A 21453-nucleotide genomic window follows, 5' to 3' on the forward strand; every position below is an offset into this window, starting at 1 on the left:
TTGAACTGCTATAGGCCAGCCCTGTGATAAGCCCCACACTTGAATAACAGAAGCTGAAATATTTGTCCACAAGGAACTGCATTCACATCCCAGTGAAGTCTCCCTTTTGCCATTCATTTGCTCCCGTTTAATGTGATTGCCTGTTTGGTTTGCATTTGAGCTGGGTTTCCTTACCAGCGCATCCCCACCAGCCATGCATGCAGCTTTGATGTACGGCTAGATCAATGTGGAATAATTGAGCTAATAAATGGGCATCTCCAGTCGAGGACTCTTCTTCCCCTGTTTCTAAAAGTCTCTAACGGTTGTGCAATAATTGCACATTTCACTTGTTGGGCTCCCATCTTGTTTGTTGTGGAGGAGACTCGTACTGAGCACAACTGCCAAACAAGGTCAGCAACAACAGAACATATCTGCATAAAGTATTGTGAGTGTTTATGACTAAGGAATCTGCCAGATCATTTCATATCTTTGAAATCATCGTTGCGGAGATTATAGGCCTGAACTTGCATGTTTGTGCATCTTTCTGACCTAGAAAGATAAACCATTGTTGTCATTTGTGATCCACTGATAATGGATGGAGATAACAGTCCCAGCATTGAATTTCCAGAAAATGGTGACGGTGGGGGGGACTGGAACATGGGAATGTTATTATCATTTCACCTTCTTGCAGTCCACAGTGCTTTCTTTGATGCATGTATATTGGTGCATAATAATCTATGCAGAATTAGATGCAAATTGGACAGAGCAGAGAATCATTAAATAACTCAGATTGGCATTAGCTCACTGTAAACAGTGTTGACGTCCTAAATTAGGGCTGTACGCTTTAGTCACTGGAAGCTATCATTTGTACTTTAAGCAAATCGTATAGTTAACTGAACAGCTAGATTTGAGCTCTCAAACCTACCCTTTCTGGACAACCCCGGTGTATGCTACTTGCAGTAGTACATCCTAGAAGTCTGCACAACGATACTGATATATAATTAACAACCAATGCAACTATGATCCTTACCGGGACTAGCAAGTGTTATGTTTGATGGTTGTTTACTCCCAGATATCAACTTACAAATTGCTTTTTTAAATTGCTTTTTAAAAAAGGCCGTCTCTGCCCTCAGGCTTAGCCTTTAAAAAATGACACAGAAAGAAGGTGGATCAAGAGGGGGGAGGAAATAGGCATATTTGAGTACTTGTTCTCAGTTACAGAAACTTTTTTGAACTGTAATTGGGTACAGCCTGATCAGGAGAATTGAACAGCCCCAGCCCTTTCAGTTGCCTCAAGCTGCTTGACAAAGTTGAGGACATCTGTTGGATCCACCTTTCTGAAGCTTAGTAGGTCTGGGTCCTTGAATTCCTTGATTGAAGGAAATATAAATGTACTAAATAATATAAGTCACTTAACATGGAGCCATAGATTCCATGGAGCTATGTGTTCACAGTGAGAGCATAATTTGGGGACATGTCCATAAGCGTGGTGGAAGAGGCCTTGATTTGAGTTCATTTACATTCCTAGAACAGGGAGAAGAGATGTAGCTCGTCTCAAGGTGCCTTGATGGTCTGTAACTTGCAAGGTGGATTTGATTTAAATCAAATCGATTTAAATCACTACAGTAAGACTTGATTTAAATCACTTTTTTAACAGAAAGACTCATTCTTGCTGGTATAATCTTAATATTTACAGCCAGGTGAAGGTTTCATTTTTGGAATAATAAATTTTCAGAGTAGTTTTTACAGATATATCAAAAATTACTGATTTGGTTGTACTATTAGAAATACATAGACAGATAATTATGAAATTATTGTGAGGTTTAATAAGTTAACTGTTTATATTTGGTCAAATTTTATGCTGTACTTTATTGGAAGGAGAAAAATAATCATTTCCTTAATAACAATTCAAACAAATTTATTTAACTAAAACAATAACATTACAGCATATGTATCCATGTTTCTTAACTGATGTGGTTAAGCACATTTTTTAATAAGAAACTTAGACTGAGTTTTAGCACACATGAAAAACTTAAATCCTTATTTCCTGATGAATAGCCTTTGGACTATAGTGTAACTTAAATAGAAAACTATCTTTAGGAAGATTTTTCCTCCAAAAGCATTTTATTTTAAAAATCCAATTTAAATTTTAAAAATCCAATTTTATTTAATTTTTTAAAAAATAGAAATCATTGATATTTATCCACCCTGGTGACTTGCCTTTTGTCCTTCTTTGCAGATTAATCAGCCACTCGATGGGGATTACCAGTGGAGCAGCTGTTTGTGTCACCTTTCCACCTTTGTGTAGCAAGCAAAACAACTTCAGCACCTCTTCAATAATAATTATGAAACTGGTATTAACTGAATGGCAATTATGGATTTTTAACTCTAGTTCACAGTAAGCAAAACTCAAGCCCAGCAAGCCATATGTTGAATTTCCTACCAAATATAGCTTTTTGTTCCTCTGAATGTTTCAACGCCTACACACGAAATTGATGACGGAACCTGTTCGTAACGAGGGGAATTACAAATATTGCTTGCACGAGGAACGCGACACCATCAGAAAGAGAAGACACCGTAACTTATCGTTAGAGATGATAGTGTTATTTATATAGGTAGAATAAATAAATAAATATATAAATATATATATTATATATATTTTTATGGTAATGAAAATGGCTCCCCAGAATGCTGACTCGGAATCTATGCAAGTTCAAGAGCTACCCGTGGTTCAGCTTCAGAAACCGGAAAACGAGAATGAGAGTAAGGAAGAGACCATAAGTGAAGGATCCATAGACCGGATACCTGTACGTCTCTGGGTGATGCACGGGGCCGTGATGTTTGGCAGAGAATTCTGTTACGCCATGGAGACAGCTTTGGTGACGCCAGTATTGTTACAAATTGGTAAGTGGAATTGCATAACCATGAACGGTCGCCATCTTGCATCCTCTGTTATCCATGAAACAGCAGGACAAGTTGGCCCTCTGGAGGTGTTTTCTGATTTTGCTGTACCCACCTCTTCAAGAGGCAAGCAGAGACCACGGCATACAAGCCACTGGTTTTCAGTAACCCACTCCTGGGTTGGAACCATCAATCCACATCCGTGTAACCGGGAGCCATGCGGGTTGAGTGGATCATGCGATTACTTTCCATACCAGTGTCTTGGCTCCAAGGGAGGTGCCATGCTGACGTGAGAAGTAACTCAATCATCCAGCCACCCAACCCAGTTTGCCTCCCTGTGGGCCAGCCAATCGCCATGCTGCAGTGGTTTAGGGATCGGTTTCAAGTCAAAAGTATCATTCAACAAAACCCTAGTTCAGGAAGGAATATCCAAACCCTACAAGGCTGGTATGGTGGGGTTGGGAGTTAGAAGGGACTATAACTATCACTGAATCAGGCAGGTTTGTAGGTATCATATGAAGAAATTAACTGATCCCATTATTGGTGTGTTTGTGTTTCCTAAGAGTTAGCTTAATTTTTCTGCTTTCTGTGCCTTCCCTTTTCCTTTTTTTAACCTTCATCCTTAGAGGACTTGCAAAACTTTTAACTTCTGGCAGGGTGGATTTGATTTAAATCTAATTGATTTAAATCACGATTTAAATCACTAGTCAGTGAAACTTGATTTAAATTTAAAAAAAAATTACATAAAGGCTCATTCTTGCTGGTATATTCTTAATATTTACAACGAGATGAAGGTTTCGTTTTTGGAATAATAAGTTTTCAGAGTAGTTTTTACACTTATATCAAAAATTACTGATTTGGTTATACTATTAGAAATACATAGATAATTATGAAATTGTGAGGTTTAATAAATTAACTATTTATATTTGGACAACTTTTCTGCTGTACCTTATTGGAAGGAGAAAAATAATCATTTCCTTAACAATTTAAACAATTTATTTAACTAAAACAATAACATTATAGCATATGTATACATGTTTGTTAACTGATATGGTTAAACATTTCTTATTTAAAAAAACTTAGACTGAGTTTTAGCACGGATGAAAAACTTAAAACAAACCCTTATTTCCTGATGAATAGTCTTTGAACTATAATGTACAGTGGTACGTCGCAAGACGAATGCCTCGCAAGACAAAAAACTCGCAAGACGAAAGGGTTTTTGGTTTTTTGAGTTGCTTCGCAAGACGATTTTCCCTATGGGCTTGCTTCGCAAGATGGAAACGTCTTGCAAGTTTGTTTCCTTTTTCTTAACACTGTTAATACAGTTGTGACTTGACTTCGAGGAGCAACTCATAGCACGTGGTGTGGTAGCCTTTTTTGAGGTTTTTGAAGACTTTGGTGATTTTTGAAGCTTTTCCAAAACTTTCCCGAAACCGTGCTTCGCAAGATGAAAAAAATCGCAAGACGAAAAGAATCGCGGAACAAATTAATTTCGTCTTGCGAGGCACCACTGTAACTTAAATAGAAAACTATCTTTAGAAATATTTTTCCTCCAAAAGCATGTATTTTAAAAATCCAATTTAAATTTTAAAAATCCAATTTTTTGGATTGATTTTTTTAAAAAAATCATTAATTTTTATCCACCCTGGCTTCTGGTCAAGGCCGATATCACCAGCTGCACATCCAACTACCTGGCAATAGATTCTGCTACATGTTGCACTCCACTAAATTAACCCCCCCCCCCTACTTTCCAATACAGCCATCCCATTATTGCCTCCCCAGGTGTGCATTTGGCAATCCTAAAGAATTTAGCTCTCTGCTGTATTTATGGGTAGGCTAGTTTGTTCCAGGCTTCAGAGGAAAGCCCAGGGTTCATTTAGTGATGTTGAAAGCAACTTTGAAGTGGCGGTGACACAAGCACTGGTCTGGGCTACCTCGAGAATGCCTCGCTCTGAAAAGGACCCCCCACCTTCCTAAGAGTAAGAGGGGAAGTGAGCGTTGGGGCTACTGCCATGTTAGCAGCAGCAGAACAGCTTCCTTAGCCAAAGGAGAGGGAAGCAAAGAGCCAAGGCAATAACATTCACCTTGGATGACACAGTGCTTTGTGTTAACCTGTGCAGGACCTCCCTAGGTGTGGGGACTGGGGCAATCGCCCCCATTCAACATACCCTAATGACACTACTGGACACACATTTTTGTACTCATTCCTGGCCTTTTGTGGTTCTAGGCCTTACCTGTAGCACACTATTGAGCCGTTCTGCTTTTTCTGAGGTTCCCCCCAGGTCATTGCAAATCCCTGTTCAAAAGCCAACTATTTCAGCTATCCTTGAAATGTCAACTGACTCACCACACTTTTAAAGTCGCAATAATGTTGATCTTCCAGTACCAAAGTCCATCTTCTTTCAAAGTTGACTCAGCTCTTGAAGTTCACATTACTCAGCAAATAATACATATACCAATGTCTCCTAATGTTTTGATGTTTGAAGCTGTTGCTTGTGCAATAGGAGTACAGTAATGCTTAGAATCAGATTTCAGCTTAGATGTTCCAAAGCCTAATCTAAGTCCTTGTCTTTAAGAAGCCCAGGTAGAACAGTAGATCATGTCTCATTCACATATGCAGAAGGCAAGGGGCCAAGTTGCTGTGTGGCCTTGGGCAAGCCACATTTCTTACCTAACACTACCTCACACATCGTTGCTTAGAAGCACCATTTTAGTTTTGAACCCTCAGGATAGGGTGGGAAATCTGAACAAATTAACTTATTTACATTGACTCAAGGATGTCTACACAGAGCAGTTGTAACGTTAACCTTAGAGTGTGACATACATAGCATACGGGATAGTGATTATCAAAAGGGATTGATCTAAGTTGGAAGTGAGTGATGTGCAGCTCTCCGTAGTGTTGAAGACTTGATCTTAAGATGCAAGACATGTCTCCCAATTAACTGCAGATCTCTCAGACAGATTATCCACAATGAGTGAACGTTCAGCGGCTTTTGCTGCATAATTTAAAGCCATCAAAAAAAAATATATGGAGGCGTACAGTAGAAGGCAGAGTTTCGTTTGCGAAATGTTGCCTACAAATAAGGAGATTAGCTTGCGAAATATTGGCCTGGAAAGGTGTTTGTGCCATAACTCTTCTCGGAAATCTTTAACGCCTCTCTTTGACCCCGGTGAGCTTAATCTGGCCGTAACTTGTCCAAAGACCTGTGGGTTGGATAGCTCAGAATGAACCTCAGTTTGGACGCAAGGCAGGCGTTTACACTCACCCAAGGGTGTGCCAGTGTTCTGGCATTGGCAACTTAAAACTGCCCCTTGAGAATTGTGTGGGGCAGGTGTGCCTCCTAGGGAGAGGCCAAGGTGAGCTGCCACATACCCTTTTGGGCGGGGACTGAGAAAAGTGGGTGGTGTAACATTGGATCATTTTAACCTTTTGAATTGTAGGTTAGTTTCTATGCATCCCTCTCTGTTCTCTATCCAGGCAAGCACAAAGCCTTGTCGGAGGTCAGAGACACTGTCTAGACAGGCAAAAACACTCAAGGAGGGTGCAGTGTTAAGGGGTGTGGCCAGGGAGGATTCCGAGGGCCAGAACAGGGAGGCCTGGGTAGCCGCATTGGGCCCGCTGGACGTGTAGTTCCCCATCCCAGTGGAGAGAGGGGGTGCGTAAAATGCACTGAACTGGTCTTTGCTACAGATGGCACCATCTCCCTCATCAAGGAGCAGAAACCTTTATCCCAGCAAGTAGGTAGATGCCAGGAGTGAGCTAGCAGGAAATCACAGTTAGTGGAGTTAACTCTTTATTAGAAACAACAACAACAGGATCTGCACAAGAGTGTCCAAACTAACGAGCACAGTAACTCATCTCCAGCAGGTCTTGCCCCCGCGAAGCAGTTGCGGAGACTGGAGGTCCCCACCTCCCCACAGCTGCCAAAGGCCCCTCTTCTCCAGGGTTTACCCCAAGCAATCTGAGACTGCACCCTCTTTAGACCTCTCCTGGTTCTTCAGGGAGGGAGGGAGCTTGTCGCAGCAGGAGGGGAAGACACCCTGGCTTCTTCACCAGCTGCACTCATCCTTGCCCCTTGGCCTCCCTCTTCTGCTTCAGCTTCTGCCACCAGTTCTGGACATCTCTCTGCCATAGACTCCTCTCACTCACTAAGCCCTGTTACCTCTTCAGCTTCAAACACCTCCTCTTCTCGGACTTTGAGCCTTCTTCCCTTGGCAGTTCCCCAGCCGGCTCCTCCCCGCATTCCTCTGCACCCAGCCAGTCCAGGACAGTAGAGGAGTTCTTTTATAGACAGAGGAACTCTTTAAGATATACAGGACTCGTGCCATAATAGGTTCTGATATTTTTAAACAGTGCCGTATTAAATGCCTGGTTACCATTTAGTCTTGCCATCACCTTCGGAAAAGGATGGGATAAAATGTAGATATTAGAAGAGATGATAAGTGGGTCACAGTATTGCCTTCCTCTCTGTGACCTCAGCGGTGAAGCTCTCTACAGCCAGTGATCTGCCTCCAGGCTGTCCTCTAAAAAACAGGACCAAGCTATGCAAATTTAGGGGGAGCGATCTCATTCATGTGCTTGTGTCTAGAAACTCATACTATGCCTTGTTTTCATCATTGAAACCTGGACTCGTGCCCTCATCGCTTTGAGGTGTGTTGGCAAGTTGGTTTCAGCAGCCCCTCATTTACATAACTCTGCATATTAAGTAGAGTGCTGCCGACATTTATATGTGCAGTTTCTGAAGACTTAAATGAGGGCGCAGCCACTGACATTCCATTGCAAAATGCCTCTGCTGTGCTGGTGGTGGGTTTTTTTCTTTTTTTGTGGCTTTCGAAATTGACTTGCAGTAACCCTGGTACCAGTTGCATGGAAGAGAACCTTTGACCTCCGCTAGATAGGTCTCTCCAAACAAACCCCGCATTGTGGCCATTCATTTGCACGTGTTCTTGTTCTAAACTGCGTTACCCTTCGAACAGTGCTTTCTCCAGATTGGTAGCTGGAAGCATGTAACCATATCTGGGGCCTTAGTGGCATAGCAACAAGGGGAAAGTAAGCCCTATTTTATCAGGCAGGTTTCTCTTGCATGACTTGTTTTCTGTTGTTCTAACCCCCCCAACCCCAGGCTAGCAACTTAATAAGTAGGGGGGATGAACAGGAGTCGATTAGTGAATATAGTACACTGGGAGGCATCGGTTCTCTGGCGTTAAAGGTGGGCATATCAAGGAGGTGCAGATAATTTCTGGGAGAAGCAACAGCTCTTTCCACGTCTGGCTGCAGTCTGAGAAGGAGTTTGGGGAGCGCACAGCGGGTGCCTCTCCCGTGGTTGAGTGAGGATGTTGTGATCTACCATGCACAGGGCAGGGTAACACAGCTCCCTTTCCCCACTGAAGTCTAGCTTTCTTGCATGCTAGCTAGAGTTAATTATTTTGTGAGTTATTAGCCTACTTTTTTCTTTTCTTCTTTGCAAGGTCAAAAAAGTAAGTCTGTAAAATGCACAAGAGTCCAGTTCTTGTTCCGGGCCTCCTTTGGGTCTTCAAGAACCAGCTAAATCTAAGCTTATTTTCTACCTTTAGGTGTGAAATTAAGTTTGCTCTCTGCCAAACACGAACGTCCCTCTTGCTTGGTCGTTCTCTCTCATGGGCTTTGAAATGATGCAAACCATCTTGGCCGCAGGTGGTTCGTGATGATTTAAGTCGGTTGCAGGTTTGTTCTGTTTCCCAATTTGGAAAGCTGGCTGCTAAAGGCGAACGAGCTCTTTAGCAAAGAGAAATTAAGACATACCTGCTCTGTGCCTTAACAAAAAAAGAGAGCTTGGTGTAGCTTCAAACTGGATTTCTGCATTGTCAGGGGATTAAGCTGACTCAAGAATGCTCCACTTGAAATCCTCAGATATTAGAGGATGACTTGAAACTGCGGCTCTGTTGTAAACCCGATTTCTTGCCTTTTGTCTTGCCAACTTCAAATTAAGCATGTCGAGAAGGATCGTTGCCATTTGGGATTCTGTGGCTTTCAGGTAAAAAATGCAGGTAAAGGGAAACAACACCCCTGCTTAATCTTCTTGATGTTGGAAGAAGCAAATAGTTTTATAACACCCTTGATGGGCTGGGAGAGAGGCTTTCTTTTATATCCTATCGCTGTGTATCTGAGCCACCTTGTGTTAAAAACTCTTACAGTATCCTTCTGTGTTTTTGCAGAATTCTCAAATTTCAGCCAGTTTGGAATCACCACGTTTGACTTCCCGGGATGGGGGAGTAAAATCTCCCGCTGTGTCCCTGTGCCACTCCCCACTCCAAATAAAAATCCGTTTCTAAAATATGCTTGCAGGGGGGTTGTAGAAGGAGCAGCCAGTAGACTAACGCAGCAGTATTAATTTTATCACTTCATTCAACCGGCAAAGCTGAATTAACTTTATTAAGTGCTGCAAGCACAATGGCCCTTTTAATACCCTAAGCACTTATGGTCCTCCATTCATGAATGAGCTTCAGTCATCAACCGGCGTACTATATAGAGGCTTCCCAGAGCTGATTGTCTAAATAGCCAACCCCACACAGAATGAAGCCCCCACGGTTTTGCACTAAATAGGATTTGTGTATCTCTCTCGTAGCTACAGGAAGCACCAGCTTCAATAAAGGCCACATGCCTCGGAAGTGGCAAACACTTTTATTTTTAATGAAGCTTAGTAGGCAATTATTTCAGAACACCCTCCCAGTTCCAGGTTTTCAATGAACGGTGGGGCTAAAGGGATTGATGGATCTATTGGAATGCTTGGAACGTATGAATCAGCAACTGCGTTCCCTTTTGACGACAAAAGAATTGGGGCGAGTGGTTCTTTTTGTGTGCGTTTGGAGTGCAGTAAAACCACTTCCGAATACCCCAACTGTGGGTCGCAAACATCCAGGGGGGTTAGTCGCTGTGCATTCATCGCCATTGTTGGTTAGGTAATCGTAGGCCTTGTTGAAAGGATAACAAAGATTGCGTTTCGTTTTGTAATGGGTTGGTAAATACGGCGACTCAGTGGTTTCCTTTGCATAGTCTGCAGGAAACTTAAACCTTCCCTTTTGCTGTTTTGGTGTGTACTGCAACACCCACCCACCCCAAATTGACTCATCTATGGAGAGAAACTCCTCACACAACTACCGCAAGCCACTGGCATATGGCAAAGGATTCTGGGGCACATTCTTCATGGAAGGTGCTAGCCAGGCCGTCATTCCTCTCCATTGGCTCATGTGTGTTCATGATGTGACGTGTCTAAACTCCCCAGCATCCTGTGGGAAGCCTGAGATTCAGACAAAGCTGTTCTCCCGATACCGATCATCTCAAGGTGCTCAACTCCCAATAAGCTGCTTAAAAAATCCAGGCTTCCATCAGGCCTATTTGAAACCCCCACAGTACAGTGGTACCTTGGGTTAAGTACTTAATTTGTTCCGGAGGTCCGTTCTTAACCTGAAACTGCTCTTAACCTGAAGCACCACTTTAGCTAATGGGGCCTCCCACTGCGCCATCGCTGCGCAGTTTCTTTTCTCATCCTGAAGCAAAGTTCTTAACCTGAGGTACTATTTCTGGGTTAGCAGAGTCTGTAACCTGAAGCATGTGTAACCCGAGGTACCACTGCACGTCGTATAGAAATAAAACCCCATAGCAAATCAAAACAATATTTGAATTGCAAACAAAGACCTTCCCAGGCAGAACGTTGATGAACTTGGGACCCAGAAGGTTTTGGAGGTGGGAAGGGGGGGGGGGAGATTTTAGCATTGAGCATGTGAACTTGCAGAAAACTTGCAGTTTAATAGAAAGAGAATGGAGCAGGATCCAGTCCTTGCTGCAACAAGTATATCGAAGTGAGCTTCATTGCTTTAAAGTCTTTCTAATATGAAAAATGAGTGCTGCTAATAGCATCACATTGCCCAAAACATGCTGGGCCAGTAGAGTACCTGGTTTCCGCGCCCCTGGCATCTCCCTTGCCTGAAATTCTGGAGAGCCACTGTCAGTCACTGGGCTACATGGGTCAGCGGCCTAATGTGGTCTAAGACAACTCCCTATGTTCCCATTAATGCACACATTTTTGCTTTTGTTTTTTCCCATTCCCACATCTCCAAAAATGAGGGATCCAGATTTGTTTTTTGGGGGGACACTTTCATCTTGACTCATTTTTGGAGCAGCATAAATTGCACCCAAACACTTCTTAATCCTGATTTCCATTTCTCTGTTTCTCTTTTGCAACAGCAAATACGTTAGAACTCTTTAATTTGGAACAAATGCAAATGGTTGTCGAACACATGACATAAAATAGTATTCCTGCTTTTCCAGAAAATTGCAGCAGCTCACACTACTGTGCTCTTTCTTTCTTTCTTTCTTTCTTTCCCTCTCTCTCTCTCTCTCTCTCTGTCTCTCTGTTATTCATTGTTTCATGGCACACTATAGCATCCAGCTGCTTTTTTCATTGATTCTAGCAAAGTGCTCTCTAACCACATGTTTACAAAGGACGTCGTTTCTGTGACTGATGTCATCAGTTTTGTTGTGCTGCCCCCACCGTTTCCAAAAAAATATTTTAATTTCTCTTTCCTCTGCCAATAAACCACACACTGCTTCTTGGATCAGTTTGGAAACCATTTTCATTAACCTCTGCCAATTCTTTTGGACAACTTATTCATTGAGTCCCTCCTCCTCAGCCCACAGCATTTCCTGGCATTCCGTCCCAGGGATAATGAGATCATTGCCCATATCTTGTATAAACAGGGTCGTCCCCCCCCCGACTTTGAAATTGATACAGGTAATTCTCGTTTTAGAGAGACAACTAAGGTTTTGTCAAGACAGATCAATATTACTGTCCTCCTGGTAGCAGGCCAGGGATTTTAACCCTGATAGTGACTCTGTGAGGTCCCATGTTTATAAGAGCATCCAGAAAATAATCTGTTTTAAATACATATAGCCAGGTTTGCCCCTAAAGCTTCCCCATCAACCTGTACTGTGTGCATTACCCTTATGGGAAATTGGTCAATATCCTTGGAATTGCAAAAAAGCTCTATTGAGCTTTGGGTAAACTGGGCCGCTGCATGTCTGTGGGCGACACATGTCATTAGAACTGATGTCTAATCTTTCAGCGAGAGCACTGCAGGCTTACATAACGCATGTGGCGCATAAGTGGGGGCCTCATGTGCAGCCTGTACGTTTTAATTACAGCCCTCCAGAGAGGGGGAGGGGAAGATTATAGCGCAGCGGAAAAACCCGAGCCCTTGCAGGCTGGCATCTCTCATGGAGTATTTGGGAAGGTCCGTGTGATCTTCCAAGCACCTTGCTGACCATTTGGGAAAGGCTTGATCCTTTTTCGGGGCAGGTCCAACTGTACCCACTGTATTTCCTTCTGTGCGTGGGGTGCTGGTGGTTATTAGCTGCCTCTTGTACCTGTCACTCCAGCTGACCTGACAGCAGTCCGTTGCAAAGTCAGCAAATTTCTAAGTGTGAACATGTACGCTGGGGAAGGGGGCAATTTACAGGTGTTCATGAAGAGTCTCAAGGAATCAGCATTGGAGTTGGAAAAGGGCGAGTTGGGCCTTTGACACACACCTGCCTGCATCCCCTCCAACATTTTCTCGCCCAGATCCGTCTCTGCTTTCAAATGCACGGCCTTTTTGTTTTTTGGTGAATTGCGATGAGCTTATCGCAAGGCCAGTGGTTGGGAATCGCAGAGGGAGAAGAGGGGGCACTCATTGTTGCACTCATTGTTCTGCTTGTGGCCTTCACATGAACATCTGGTTGGCCACTTGTGAGAACGGAGTGCTGGCTAAGTTTGGCCTCTGGCCTGATCACAGCAACCAGGTTCTTACGATTGTAATTCGCATGCAACAAAATTCAGATTCCGTGGACTCAAAAAGCAGTACTGCGGCGGACCTCTCTGAAACAAAACAGGGTTACCTTCCTTCCTTCCTTTTTTAAAAGCAGATTTATACTTCTTTTCTGTCAAAGAATCATAGAATTGGAAGGGACCCCAAAGGCCATCTCCAACCCTCTGCAATGCAAGAATCTTCTGCTCAGCATGGGACTCAGACCCACGACCCTGAGATTAAGAATCTCATGCTCCATTGACTGAGCTGTCGTTTGTGGTCGGTTGTGCACCTACAAGCCACAACGTGAGGTGAACACCTGGTGCAGATGCCTCCTCAGTTTCATCTCACTGGCTGCCACCCAAATTCTTCTTTCCCCCCCAGCAAGTCACAAGCCCTGGGAACTTGCTTTTTCAAAGAAAAGCAGCTGTCGGATACCGCTCTTGGGCAGTGTTGCTGGTAACATGAATGCTCTGCTCCTCTGCTGCCCTTTTGGCATGCACGTTCTGCCCCGACGGCTTTTTGTTGCACAGCCAATAAAACGTGACAATGGTTGATGAATACAGCAGCATAACAGTAACTTAGCTCTCTCGCTCAGCGTAGCACAGAAGGATGGCAGGGAACGCAGTGACGGTAGGATTCAGTGAAGAATGAGCAGATGGGATAATTGGCAGCAGGAAAGAGGGCTCTCTATTACCTCCACTGGCCTGTTGACCCCTTTCAATAGGGCCCAATTGCTCCCTCGCCAGACTCCTCTTGGTTCTGTTGCATCAGTAATTCTGCAAGCATTTGATCTGGTCAAAGGCAAAGCAGCTTAACCAAGGAGGGATGCTACTTGCTCAAGTACATAAATTACTTGCAAACCAGTGGTGCTTTAGTACTAGGAGCCTCACTTCAATTTATTCAAGGCCATTTACTTCAAAGGGAGGACGTTTCATGCTTGCTCTGATCTCGTGGAGCAGCTTCGTCCAAATAAAATGTTTGGGGAATGGCAAAAAGCAGGCAGCGTCCTCTTTGTGTTCTGCATAAATACTTCTTTCCTGCTTTTAAAAGCACATTGTTTTGGTCTTAGATCTCCCTGCTCCAAAGACTTAAAGCTCTCTCTCTTTTTGTTTGCCCAGTAAAATATTTCAATTGTAACTTCATTGACAGAATCATAGATCTGTAGAGTTGGAAAGGCAATGCAGGAATCGCAACTTACTCTGAATATGTGCTATTGATAAACAACGGCACAGGGTTTCTTCCAGAGAATCAAGGAACTTTGCCGCTGAGAATTTTAGCTCTGTGAGGGATGAACTATAGCTCCCAGGACTTTTAAATGCATGGTATAGATAGGACCAGGGACGCGGGTGGCGCTGTGGGTTAAACCACAGAGTCTAGGACTTGCTGATCAGAAGGTCGGCAGTTCGAATCCCCGCGGCAGGGTGAGCTCCCGTTGCTCGGTCCCTGCTACTGCCAACCTAGCAGTTCGAAAGCACGTCAAAGTGCATGCAGATAAATAGGTACCGCTCCAGCAGGAAGGTAAACAGCGTTTCCGTGTGCTGCTCTGGTTCGCCAGAAGCGGCTTAGTCATGCTGGCCACATGAGCCGGAAGCTGTATGCCAGCTCCCTCGGCCAATAAAGTGAGATGAGCGCTGCAACCCCAGAGTCGTCCACGACTGGACCTAATGGTCAGGGGTCCCTTTACCTTTATAGATAGGACCTTAGTTTTTTCTGCCTACTGGGAGGTATTTTTAAAATAATAATAATAATAAAAACTACTATTCCCATGCACCCTAACGGGAAGCAGTGCATTAAGAATGAGGCCTTTAAATCTTTTCTTGACAATAGAGAGCCGCTCCCTGCTCCTGATCTCCAACTTTGCACTTTTAAATCAGTAGGGCTGCTTGAGGGGGAGTTGACTGCTGGACGCCAAACTCAATACAAGCTGTGTTCTGGACATGGCTTGTATTGTTAGAATTTCAAAACCGGGAGAGTTTGGTTTCTGCCCTCCTGTAGTTCCAAAATTGGAGCCCCATCCACACTCCAGCTGCTTCTCCACAATCCACAATCTCCTGAGTGGATCTCATACTAGAGGTACCATTTATGCTTCTGTAATGGTATAGGTTTGCATGTGAGTAATTCAGGAAGTGGATGCACAGGCTTCATTCCTTCCCAGAAAACTGCTCCCCAAAAAACCGCTTCTGTGGACACAACCTTGATAACTAGATAAAAAATGGCCAGCGTTGGCAGCCTCCATGGCACCTGGCGTATAAGGAGGCGTCCTTGTTTCCATGTAGCCGATATGAAACCTGAAAAGACAGAAATCTCACGTTGCATCATCGAGGAAACCCAAGTGAACAGCAGGTGGCAGTTTCCACTGCCAAGCCTGTTCGGAGCAGTAGTCATTCGCCCGAATGGTCACGCAGGGTGTGTTCCCGTTGCTGGGTCGCCCTCCAGATATAAAAGATACGCCCTGAGCCAACTCTGCAATTAACCTGTGCAATTGAAACACTCCCCTTGCCAGAGCTGAGCAGCTTTCCACGCGAAGAGGGCGCAGTCGGACGATAAGGAGATCGCTTCCTTTGATTAGGATCTCGGTGGACAGGAGCCAAACCACCTTTCCTCCGCCCTCTGAAAAATGCATTTTTGTGGCCCAGCTCCTCCTCCTCAGGCCAAGCTTTGTCTGCCAGACGCTTGGACTCGCGACAGACTTCGCAAATGCTGCTCCCCATTTTTCTGGGTGTGGACACCCAAGAGGAGGGGTGGGTTCTCAGCAGGTCAGTTGGAAATTGTAGAGTTGGAAAGGGGCCTGAGGATCATCTAGTCCAACCCCCTGTAGTGCAGGATGAGATCCTATCTGCCCACAGACTGTCTCACCAGAGTGGTGCATGCTCTAGTTATCTCCCGCTTGGACTACTGCAATGCGCTCTACGTGGGGCTACCTTTGAAGGTGACCCAGAAACGACAACTAATCCAGAATGCGGCAGCTAGACTGGTGACTGGGGGCGGCCGCCGAGACCACATAACACCGGTCTTGAAAGACCTACATTGGCTCCCAGTACGTTTCCGAGCACAATTCAAAGTGTTGGTGCAGACCTTTAAAGCCCTAAATGGCCTGAGCTTGATAGAATATCAGGAAGATTAAGGGACCAAGACGAACAGAAATTTCATGATAATTGGAAGAAATATTTAATGTATATGGAATCTAAATCTCAGGTGACACTGGCAGGGTTGAAATAACTCTAACAGCGGGAAAGGCCTATGTAAAAGAGTTAAAAAGTACGCGACTATATAATTTATTCGATACTTACCAAAGGAGTGGAGGGAAGTCCAAGGCTCAGTTGAGACTAACTCAGTTATGTATTTTATTTATGATTTGTGAAGTGGATATAATTTGTATAAGGTATGTGGTGGATTTTTTGTTTATGTTTTTCCTAGATATATGTGCAAATATGAATAAAAATTTATAAAAGCAAAAAAAAAATAAAGCCCTAAATGGCCTTCGTCCAGTATATCTGAAGGAGCATCCCCACCCCCATCGTTCTACCTGGACACTGAGGTCCAGCTCCGAGGGCCTTCTGGTGGTTCCCTCACTGCGAGAAGCCAAGTTACAGGGAACCAGGCAGAGGGCCTTCTCGGTAGTGGCACCCGCCCTGTGGAACGCCCTCCCAGCAGATGTCAAAGAGAACAACAACTACCAGACTTTTAGAAGACATCTGAAGGCAGCCCTCTTTAGGGAAGCTTTTAATGTTTGATGTATTACGGTATTTTAATATTTTGTTGGAAGCCGCCCAGAGTGGCTGGGGAAGCCCAGCCAGATGGGCAGGGTATAAATAGTAAGTTGTTCTTGTTATATGCAGCTGTTCCATGCGGGTATCGAACCTGCAACCTGGGCATTATCAGCACCATGCTCTGACCAACTGAGCTACCCAGGAGAAGGAGCTTCCTTGTGCTAGCTGGAAACTTTGGCCTTAAAAGTCGGACTCCCTGAAGTCCTTTTTCTCCATCCAAGATGGTTCTCATGCAAGATCCCTGTCCCTGCAGACCTTATCACGAAAGGAATATTGAATGTGCCGTGTGACCGAGACTCGTGCTAGCAATTTCCTGTGAACAGCCGACTCCTCAGGTCCCACTATTGTTGCCCAGTCAGTCATTGGGGCTTTTTTTGTGTGCTATGTGTCTGGAGGGGGGGGGAGAACAAACAAAACTTATTTACTGTAGGCCCCGTGTCCTGTTTGTTTGTAGCTGGCTGGGAAATGCCATTTTTCCAGAGTCTCAGCAGGAGCAGCGGCCGCAAACAAACGAAATTGTTTTCTATTGATTTGTGTGGGCACGTCACAGCTTTGTGCAAAAGGCAGGTTGTTCTTTTTTTAAAAAAAAAAGTTACAATCAACTTTGCTTATCAGGGGTGCATTTGGGTGACCTGTTTTCCCAGACTGTTTTGCAGCACTTCCTCAATAACTTCCAGGAGAGGTGTATCATTCCCACCCGCTCCGGAGGTCAACAGAAACAAATGGGGCGGGGGGGAGATAAGCATTACTCAGCCTAGTCCCTGATAATGAGCGCTGCCAAATCATTTTGTTCTCTTTTCCAGTTATCCCCTTGGAATAAGCGTGGCAGAAGAGAGCTGGTGGGATGCAGTTCTTTGAGTTATAGAATCATAGAATTGTTGCAAAGGGACCCTGAGGGTTATCTACTCCAACCCCCAGCAACGCAGGAATATTTTGCCCAGTGTGGGGTTAGAACCCACAGCCCTGAGATTGAGTCTCATGCTCTACCGTCTGAGCCATCAAGGGCCTGTAGGTTGTTTTAGCAGGAGTGTGTTTGCCAATCCCACCCTCCCCTGCTTCCCATCATGTCCGCTGAGCATGCTCAGTCCTCACGGGGCTGTTTTAGGTGGGCTCCCATTTTACAGCCCCCCTCCCCAAGTTATTTTATACTTCCGTGAAAATTTTCAGGTTCCCCCTGCAGACTGGCTGATGCCTCCCCACTCTGTGGGGACGGTGCCATTCTCGCTGCCTTGTTGGCAAACGTCTGTCTTGAGAGACAATGGAGTGCGCCTCCGGGGGTGAAGTCCAACCGCTGCATTAGCTGCGCCAAACTGACCTCCTCGGGACGCAAGCCTGGGCAGTGTGGATGGAGGTCTTGGGCTGTGTTACAGAAATTACGGGGGGGGGCACATCTTTAAAGTTAAATGTTACAAATATTATGCCTGAATGTCAACTTGACAGCTCAGGGAAGTTACCTAGTTTTAAAATAATACAAAATCAACTCCTTTGCCAGTTTCCTCCATTCCAAAGCTATTTTCCCCTTGAAAGGGACCCCAAGAAGTTCCCAGAGGTGACAATTGCTTGCCCATCCTCGGGGTTCAAAATTCTTCTTTGAACCTGTTGCGCAATAAACTTTGGTCTACAGCTATTTTCTCCGGTTGGTGGCTGGGCTGCTTCCTTTATTCCGCAGGGACCCACGGGCTCTGCCTGACGAGCTGGGTGACTGAGCAGCCTCACACCTAGATTTTTCTGTAACAGGCTTCCCAGAGGACAAGATCCCCCTCTTGGCCTTGCTGTTGTGGCCCAAAGGAAAGCAGAGAAATACGTTTGGCACCAGCTTGACTGCAGGATTTGCGTACAAGGCGCCATCCAACTGTCTTGGGGACTCCACTCCAGATCTGTGCAGGGTTTACTCCTTAGCCTTTTCTACTCCTAAAGATGTCCCAGGAGGCAGCGGAGGTTTAGCATCAGAGTTTTCTTCCTCCTAGATAGGCCACCTTCCCAGGTCGATGAGCCCTTTCTCCATCCTTCCCTTCCCTCTACATCACATGCAGAAACCACTTTCTTGACCATGGGACCCACTATTGGTCTCTTCCGCTCAGTCTGCTGGAGCCAGTCTTTGCATGCAGAGGAAATCCCTAACTCACAGAGGGTTTGAGACCTAGTGACTACACTCACCTGGTTTAGCCAGCCAATCGCAGCTGTTCCTGGAGTGTGGCTGCTGTCACATGCTGGCATCTTCTAGGAGCCACAGGTGAGAGGTGAGTGCAGGGTGCGGTCCAAAGGTGCACAAGCTACCCCAGTAGGAGCACAGTATGTTCCCCATTAGAGGTGCTACCCCCTCCCCTAACACCCCATACTCTTGCTGTATAAAAGGTAAAGGGACCCCTAACCATTAGGTCCAGTCGTGGCTGACTCTGGAGTTGCGGCGCTCATCTCGCTTTACTGGCCGAGGGAGCTGGCGTACAGCTTCCAGGTCATGTGGCCAGCATGACTAAGCCACTTCTGGCAAACCAGAGCAGCGCACGGAAACACCGTTTACCTTCCCGCCAGAGTGGTACCTATTTATCTACTTGCACTTTGACGTGCTTTCGAACTGCTAGGTTGGCAGGAGCAGGGACCAAGCAATGGGAGCTCACCCCGTCACAGGGATTCGAACCGCCGACCTTCTGATCGGCAAGTCCTAGGCTCTCTGGTTTAATCCACAGCGCCACCTGCGTCCCACCTCTTGCTGTAAAGCAATTAGTGTACATATAACAAGGGGGATCTGCAGCAGAATGTTGCCGTATGGGGCGCTCATGTTTACTGTTCCAGTGTGTCAGCTGTACTTTCCTTCCTACCCCCAAATAGGGAGAGTGGTCATTTATTGAGGGCGGCCAAAGTACAGGGTGTTCCCAGATAGTGCTTTGAGAAGGAGCACAACTTATTTTCCTGCTGTGTTGATCATCATTTCTTACTTTGAAACCGAGAGCTTGAAGGGTAGAGGTTGGTTTGGGGCTTCTCAGGACTTCATCGAGGCCTTCCGGGGTCACACCGCAAATCCTCTGTGAGCATAGCCTGACTTGCGAAGATCCATATGGAACCCCTCGAGCCTTCAGGCGGGTTTAAGGTGCCAGAAGGCATGGCAAGCCCAAGTAACTCCTTGCCAAGACGCCTGATTTTAAATCACTGCAAGTAACATGGTGTGGGCGACGGGAAAACATGGTGTTCCCAGCCCTCCTTCGGCTTACGGTGCTTCAAAGCCCTGCGGCGCTCGGTCTCCAAAACAAGAGCGTATTCCTATCGGCAGCTGAAAGAACATTTAGAGTGGGTTTTAATTTTGTGCTTGGTCAGCTCGGATCAGATTAAGAGCCGCTCTACAAGCTAAGGGTGCGTTGAGTCCCTTTCTCTTAGTTGTCGATGGCGAATTCAGAGACAGAGCCCTCCTTTATGCTGCTGTACCTGGATCTAAATTCCTGGCTGCGTTTTGTTCCATGTCAGATGAGGCGATAGGGTCAGAAACAAGCAGCGTTTTCACAATGCTTAGCTCCTGAAATCCTCCTTCTCTCCCCCCTTCTTTTTGCTGTGCTGCTTGACTGAGATCTGAGTTGTACTTACGATGTACTAAAAAGGCTCCCCAAATCGGTTTTGTTTTCTCTGCCTACAGGTTTGTTGCGCTTGTATTTTGTCTCTGGCGCATTGCATGCCTTTCCTCGATTTAGACTTGGAAATTTATGCCCACAAGGGAGTTCCTTGCCCCTAGCCCAGATGTATTGCACTCAGCTGGTCTTGTGGGGTGCCACCAGCATTAATTCCTAAACAGCCCCCTAATAGGTTGTGGTGAATTAATAGAAGGCTGCTTTGTGGCTAGAGGACACCTGTCCCGTACCCCCGGGGACATGGTATCAGCATCCGCTGAATTAATGTCCTTAGCCATGCGCCACTCATTTTCTATTCAGCCCCTGCTGGCAGCAAGGAAGTCTGCCGTAGCTCTCTGCATCAGATGCGGTTAGATCACTTGGTCACTCCCGTACAGGGGTGCAGCAGGAGTGCCCTCCCTCAGAGGAAGCTGCCTGTTGCATCTCTGTAGGAGTCCCTGCTCCAGTCAAGGGATTTCCTTAGCTCTTGCAGAAAGAAACACAGTTGATTGAGTGCTTAATCTTGCACTGTTTTGGGGGGTGGAAAGAAACCATGTTCCAACTTTAATAAAGGGTAAAAAAGAATGTGCCTCGTCTATCAGGAGTGCGGGAAACCACTGTACAAACTTGCCTGTTTTTGATAGTATAGTTAATATAGTTTGATAGTATAGTTAATTTTGTCATCAGTGTTGATACTAAAGCCATAGGGGAGCCAGAACTGTTTCTGTGTTCACTTTTGGATTCTGCAACTAGCATGAATTAAACAAAGCAGGCAGTGTGTATCCAGTTTTGAATTTGGGAAGAATTGTTTGTTTTAAACTGAGCCTAGGGTGGTGGAAGGGACGCGGGTGGCGCTGTGGTCTAAACCACAGAGCCTAGGGCTTGCCGATCCGAAGGTTGGCAGTTCGAATCCCTGTGACAGGGTGAGCTCCTGTTGTTCGGTCCAGCTCCTGCCCACCTAGCAGTTCGAAAGCACATCAAAGTGCAAGTAGATAAATAGGTACCACTCCTGTGGGAAGGTAAACGGTGTTTCCGTGTGCTGCTCTGGTTCACCAGAAGCGGCTTAGTCATGCAGGCCACATGACCTGGAAGCTGTCAGTGGACAAACGTCGGCTCCCTCGGCCTATAGAGCGAGATGAGCGTGCAACCCGAGAGTCGTCTGCGACTGCTAATGGTCAAGGGTACCTTTAGGGTGGTGGAAAGAAAAGAGTGAACTAGAAACCGAGATGAAATGGGTGGTTTCTAGATTGTGGAAAGGTGTGTTGGACCCAATGGTCAAGGGTACCTTTAGGGTGGTGGAAAGAAAAGAGTGAACTAGAAACCGAGATGAAATGGATGGTTTCTAGATTGTGGAAAGGTGTGTTGGACTTCTTGAGGGGTGG

The 21453-nt window shown here is 45.4% G+C and overlaps 1 protein-coding gene across 6 annotated transcripts in view; it reads left to right on the forward strand.

Annotated features, from left to right (window-relative positions):
- Nucleotides 1–21453, forward strand: part of SLC45A4 (solute carrier family 45 member 4) — a 112459-nt gene that overhangs the window by 72864 nt on the left and 18142 nt on the right. For all 6 annotated transcript variants that reach the window (XM_053395204.1, XM_053395209.1, XM_053395208.1 and 3 more), the window contains one exon: nt 2219–2883. In XM_053395204.1, the coding sequence (XP_053251179.1) occupies nt 2643–2883 (241 nt within the window). In that variant the 5' untranslated portion in view covers nt 2219–2642. The remainder of the gene's footprint in view (nt 1–2218; nt 2884–21453) is intronic.

The sequence above is a fragment of the Podarcis raffonei genome, chromosome 7 (genome assembly GCF_027172205.1).
Source record: "Podarcis raffonei isolate rPodRaf1 chromosome 7, rPodRaf1.pri, whole genome shotgun sequence".
Classification (NCBI taxonomy): domain Eukaryota; kingdom Metazoa; phylum Chordata; class Lepidosauria; order Squamata; family Lacertidae; genus Podarcis; species Podarcis raffonei.